Source organism: Cynara cardunculus, assembly GCF_001531365.2.
Source record: "Cynara cardunculus var. scolymus isolate 2C chromosome LG 5, CcrdV1, whole genome shotgun sequence".
NCBI lineage: Eukaryota > Viridiplantae > Streptophyta > Magnoliopsida > Asterales > Asteraceae > Cynara > Cynara cardunculus.
In genome coordinates this window covers 9405021-9410764 of record NC_037532.1, presented here as the reverse complement: position 1 = coordinate 9410764, position 5744 = coordinate 9405021, and the positions used below count along the sequence as shown (strand labels likewise).

The 5744-nt window shown below is 39.0% G+C and overlaps 1 protein-coding gene across 1 annotated transcript; it reads right to left on the bottom strand.

Annotated features, from left to right (window-relative positions):
• Positions 1 to 599: 599 nt before the first annotated feature.
• On the bottom strand, positions 600 to 4504 carry LOC112512785 (WD repeat-containing protein 44-like). Its single transcript, XM_025118928.1, has 9 exons — positions 4103 to 4504; positions 3173 to 3838; positions 2417 to 2899; positions 2232 to 2322; positions 1897 to 2054; positions 1697 to 1748; positions 1531 to 1610; positions 1352 to 1445; positions 600 to 1102 (listed from the first exon to the last, which is right to left on the bottom strand). Exons 1-9 carry the CDS (start codon positions 4502 to 4504, stop codon positions 600 to 602), a joined length of 2529 nt encoding a protein of 842 aa, XP_024974696.1.
• Positions 4505 to 5744: the final 1240 nt, after the last annotated feature.

The window sequence follows — 5744 nt, the reverse complement described above, 5'->3', positions numbered from 1 at the left end:
AAGTTTTAATAATAATATATTTATTATTAATAAATATTACTTAATCGTAGTAATAATAATAATATATAATACTTGTTTTGAGAAAATATAAAAATTATTGAATAATAATTATAATTAAATAAAATAAGAAAAATAAAAAGTAATTGATAATAATTAAGTAATTATTATTTTTTGATGAGGTATTTTGGTGGGGTATAATTTCTAAACATCTGGGGTCTAAATCCACCAGCCTTTGTATAGGGGTGAGCTAAATGCATGCTTATGCATTGCTTAATGCACTTCTATCCATGAATTTATTCCTTACATGCATCAACATTAATATATGTTTTTTACATTTTCAATGCTTAAATGATCTGATTCTGACATAAATCCCCCGGGGGTTGTATATATGCTGATAGCTAGCAATTAGGACTGAAATTTGAAATACTGCTCAATGTAGGTCAAAAATAGTGAACTAAAGTATTCAAATTAATTAGACTAATTTAATAATGTACACTAATATATGGAGGGCATACACCAGATAACCCTGTATCAACACCTTCACTCAATATGACTACATGAGTTCTAAATCTACCAAAAGTTAGAATTATGGGAGGTCTTTAGAAGAGATTCGTTTGAAGGCCAACTTTAACAGGCAATCCAACATTCTGATAAACCCTAATCTCACCACCCGCTGCGGCAGTCACAATCACCAATCCCCACGCTGTCGATTGAACATTGTTACTATTGCCATGGCGACCACTGTCCGACTGTGACGAAGCGTCGCCGCACTCGCTAGCGGCAACGCTTGCATCAGAAGGCGGTTCTGAGTCCTCAACGGTGGGATCCAGTCGACCAGACCTTTTTGAGTGTCCTTTAGATTGTGTTTCGTTGTTTAACCGTTGGAACTTGCTACTTCCGTGCCATGGTTGCACGACCGTAACTTCTGTACAAGGGAAGTGTTCATAAGAAGTAGTTGTTACGGATTTGGGTTTCGCAGCACCGACATTTTTTGGTTTTTCATGCTTCCAAATGTATACTTGAGAGTCTTCACTAGCGCACATTATGTACCTCCCATCTGCACTATATTGAGCTGAGAATTGGCTGCTAGTATTTTTGTAACCTGTGTGTAGGAGTACTTCAATTATATTAAACTTGAAAATCTAATGATCAAGGTATATCATCGTTAAATCTTTTTTTAATAAAACTAGTAAAACTTTAAAATCGTTAAAATTCACGGCTCCCGCCGCATTGCGCGGGTACACAACTAGTTATTTGAAAAATAATGCCTAAAAACAATATATCAACTTTGAACTTTTATAAAACCGATTTTGTTGTAATAATATGAAAGAGAGTTAAAAGGTGATCATACCTATGAGTTTATTGATGATGTGTGATCCATCTAGAATTCTGATACGGGAGTCCGCTGAAGTGACTAGCACTTCGGATGGGTTAGTCGGAGAAAACTACAAGTCACAAGATTAGATAGATTATAGAGTAATCATCTTATTTACGTTATGAACAATAGATTAGCATCAAACGAAATGCCACCTGAAAACCCGTTATCTTTTTGGGCTCCGCCTTTGGTTTGGTATGCAATTGAAGTTGATCGTTCTCCTCGAGCTTACAATCTACAACACAATAGAAAAACACTCTTGTTGAGCGAAGAACTTGATGATCGAAGATCATAGTTGATGAAGGAATTAATAGTACGTACCAATAGTACTATATGATTTGCAGCTCCCTTTGTGTAATCCAACAATGGCACCCTTCAATTGTAGAACAACACAAGAACGTCAATACTAGCTGAATCTATAGATTCATTGGATGTTAACTAACGATTTGAAAATACCGTTAGATCCCATTTGTTTTACAGTCTATTAAAACATTCGTGTCTTATAAAACCCGATTTTATACCTGTCCATCAGGAGAGTATGATAGAGAGGTTATCATGTCATGAAGATCACTCCAGTCTATGACTTTCCGACCTGGTATACTCCATAATCTAATCTTAGTATCAAGTGAACCACTTATGAAGTAATCTTCATCTGTTGGATTGAACTGTATGCAAGTCACTGCCACAAACATAATCCCTCATCAGATAAATGGGACATATAAAACAATTGCATAGAAATCACCATGATAAGTCCTACAAAACAGTATATTGTAACATTTAGACATATTTGTCGAGCTATAAAAACGGATTTTGTTGTATTGAATTGCTTAGAAGTCAATTATGTACACGTACATACCATAATCTCTGTGTGCAAATTGTTTCAAACAATTCTTGGTTTCGATATCCCATAGCCTTACAGTTTTGTCCATTGAGGATGAAAGCAGCAGCTGCCCATGATCACAGAAATCTTGATTTTTATGTTAACATTATACATATATAGGTAAACAGAAGGGTAATGTTCATGTTGAAGGGAAAACTGACCTGAGATCTTGACCATGATAGGTCCAAGACATCTTCTTGGTGGCCTTCGAAAGTGCAGACTGGTTTTTCCGACAGCCCAAACATAGCTTCCGGTACCTTTGCATAATCAGGAACCTCCCCTTTTTTCTTACTGTTCTTCCCTTTCTTCTTCTTCTCTGTGGCCGCCATGGCTGAATTATCCGGTAATGGTGGTTTGTTATCAGAAGAAACACCTGAACTTTTATCATCTCCAGCTGGCCGCATTGACATTACGTCGCATTCTTGCACTTCCCAAACATGGATAACCTTATCTTCACCGGCGGTTGCCAGATACAAACCATCAATGCTAAATCTCATCGTCCAAATTGGTCCATCATGAGCCTGTATTTCTTGACATAAATGCAATGCTGAGAATTCCTTAACGGGTTTTCCATGGGCTCTAGCTTTCACCCATTCTGACGTTGAGTTCTTGTCGGTGGACGTTTTGTTTCCTCCGCCTGTTTTCTGCTCTCCGCTGGTTTTCTTTTCTACAGTGGTTTTCTGTTCTTTGCTAGTTTTTTGTTTTTTCTGTTCTCCGATGGATTTGTTTTCTGCAGTGGTTTTCTGTTCTTCGCTTGTTTTTTGTTTTTTCTGTTCTCCGGTGGATTTCTTTTCTCCGGTGGGTTTCTGTTCTTCGGTGGGTTTCTGTTCTCCGCTGGTTTTCTTTTCTCCGGTGGTTTTTTTTTCTCCGGTGGTTTGTGAAGATGATGATGAAGAATCGGTTGTAGAAGTTGTGACACTATTATCCTTTTCTTTTTCTGTTTTCGACGATCCACTCACTGAACTTTTTAAATTCTTTAATATCGCAGCCCCTTTTTTCTTGCCATTTCTAAAGCTCTTGCTGAGATACGAGTTCGTGGAGGCCAGTTTGCTGGAATTGCTGTTCCTTTTCCGGCTAGCTCGCCGCATTAATTCCTTCACCACCGGAGAATGGCCGACGGTTTTCTCAAATTCATCCATCGTGAGTTGCTTCCCAGTTTGAAGATCGCTCACCTTATTCCATACCCCTTCTTCATTGTACTCTTTAACTATGAATTCCTTCCCAGTATCCAAGTTCTTGATCAAGAAGAAAGAATCGAATCGTTCACTGGAGGTAGGTTGATGGGCGTTTTTCTTTTTTATGGCAGCAACTGAAGAAGGCTTCTTGGGTAACTCGGTGCAAACTCTAAGAACGTTGGCATACTGGCATGATAATCCAACCGATGGTGCGATCAATTCAGATGAAGTTCTGGTCAGGCGATGTTTCGATATTGACCCGATCATTTCCTCTTTTCGTCGTTTCGTGTTGAAGGAACTTGTATCTATATCGCTATCTGATCTACAACGAACTACCAATACAGGACATGAGGAGGAAGGTTGGGCCTGATCCTGATTTTGAGCTGGAGCCGGAGCCTGAGCCTGAGCCTGCGGTTCAGGTTTGGGTTGAGACTCAAGTTGAGGTTGAGGTTGAGGTTGAGGTTGAGGTTGAGGTTGAGGTTGAGGATTAGGTTTCTGCTGTGGTTGAGGTTTAGACGGTTGCGGTTTAGGATGAGGCTGAGGCTGAGGCTGCAACTGGGGTTGCTTCTGCTCTTCTTTATTCAATCCTTCCAAATTAGTTGAAGATTCTTTTTCCACGGACGTCCGTGAAATGGTTTTCTGGTTTTCTATATTTACGTCTTGAGAACTAACAGCGGGTAGTCTGGAAGCCAGTCTTTTCGTCATTGCTTTGTTAAGTTTGGTTGTAGATATCCTAGCAAAGTCCTTGTTGCTGTTTAACCCCATTCCTTGGAGAAGCTTCCGTCGGCGGTCGGTGATGGAACCCGGTGCCATCATCCACATCTCGTATTGAGGGGAGGAGGCGGCAGCGGCAGCCACCGTGACGTTTTGAATCTCCTTGCAGGAAACGTTGTTGGAGAAAGATACACGACTATCATCAAATTCTTGATCATCTTCTCCATTGTAATCAAATTCTGATAAAGGGACGTCAAGAGGAACAACAGCCGAGATCCGGTTGGTGCTTTCATAGAATTCATCGTCGTCATCCAAGTCGTCTAACTGATCCCAGTTCATGGATACCATTCTTCGCTCCATTTTCACACATTTCTTGAAAAACTCAACGGATTATTCCTGATTATTGAATTCGTTTCAAAATTTGTCTTTCTTTTTTGGGAGCAAAATGATGGTTTTGTTCTTGACGAATGAGAGGTTACGAGAGAGGGAGGGAGGCAAGTGGAAGAGAGATAAACCAGGGGGTTGACGATCGTAGTTATATTTTCATTGGGAGATTAATATTAATTTGATTATTTAATTAAATACACAAGAATCGAAAAACAAACCGGTGGTGTCTGATTGATTTGAGCTTGACTTCCAAAGGTCAAAAGTACCAGGAGGTCTCAGGTTCAAAACCTAGAAGGAATAAAAATTCCCTTGTGACTACGGAGGTTAAAATGCGGTGACTGCGAGCTATCTACAAAACAGGTGGTCGTCATATGATTAATCGATTCGTATAACGAGTTGGATATCCAGATTAATAATTTTTTTTTTGAAAAGCACTAAAATTCCCATTGAGCTTGTGCAAGCATATTAACAAGCAATGAACCATTAAAATTCCCAACTATCTAAGGGTAATTAGGGAATTTTCCATATCTCATGCACACAATTCCCTAATCAATATGTGCGTCTAACTTCCCAACAACAAATGCATAAACAAAAAACAACCCAAAAATGTGTTCAACGTCTCAAACAAATGGCAATGCACAACAATAGTAACCATACAAGGAAACGAAAAAAAACCGATAATGAAAACAACGAATTAAAATGCTTCCACTATCAGCGTAAAAGTGTACATCCACAAGGAGGAAATACAGGCTTTCTATATTGATTATCAATGGAGGAATTAAAAAGAGAACTCACCTTCTCAACGATTAAAACCTAATTCATTCGGTTAAGTCTCCATTAAATATCACACACCAAAAGTTTTTGTCTATAAAAGGAATAGGCTAGAAGAAGAACTAAACGAAGCAAGTCCTAAAAAATTAACTAATGCTTCTACTCTTCATTAGAGATAGACAACGCAAACTGAGCCTGTTGCGTGAGTTGCTCGGTTCTCTGATCAAGTCTTCTAGGTGAATATGTATAGCATCCCTCACTATTTTAGGCTATGACGCTCTACAACCAATTCCGGCAATTTGTTGTCGTGACGCCCGATAGTTTGGCCTTTAGCCTCCAAAAGGGGAATTCCACATGCATATTCTTGTGTATGTGTGTGTGTGTTGATTCAAATTAAAACACTCCACCATGATTCCAAGCTCACACGCTAAATGCACAAAGA

Bases quoted from the DNA above. Each gene is read 5' to 3' on its own strand.
- LOC112512785 (XM_025118928.1), bottom strand. From the start codon at position 4,504: ATGGAGCGAAGAATGGTATCCATGAACTGGGATCAGTTAGACGACTTG. The intron at 1,446-1,530 runs GTGGCATTTCGT...TGTGACTTGTAG, and splicing joins AAAAGATAACGGGTTTTCAG to TTTTCTCCGACTAACCCATC. The intron at 1,103-1,351 runs GTATGATCACCT...TCCTACACACAG, and splicing joins CATCATCAATAAACTCATAG to GTTACAAAAATACTAGCAGC.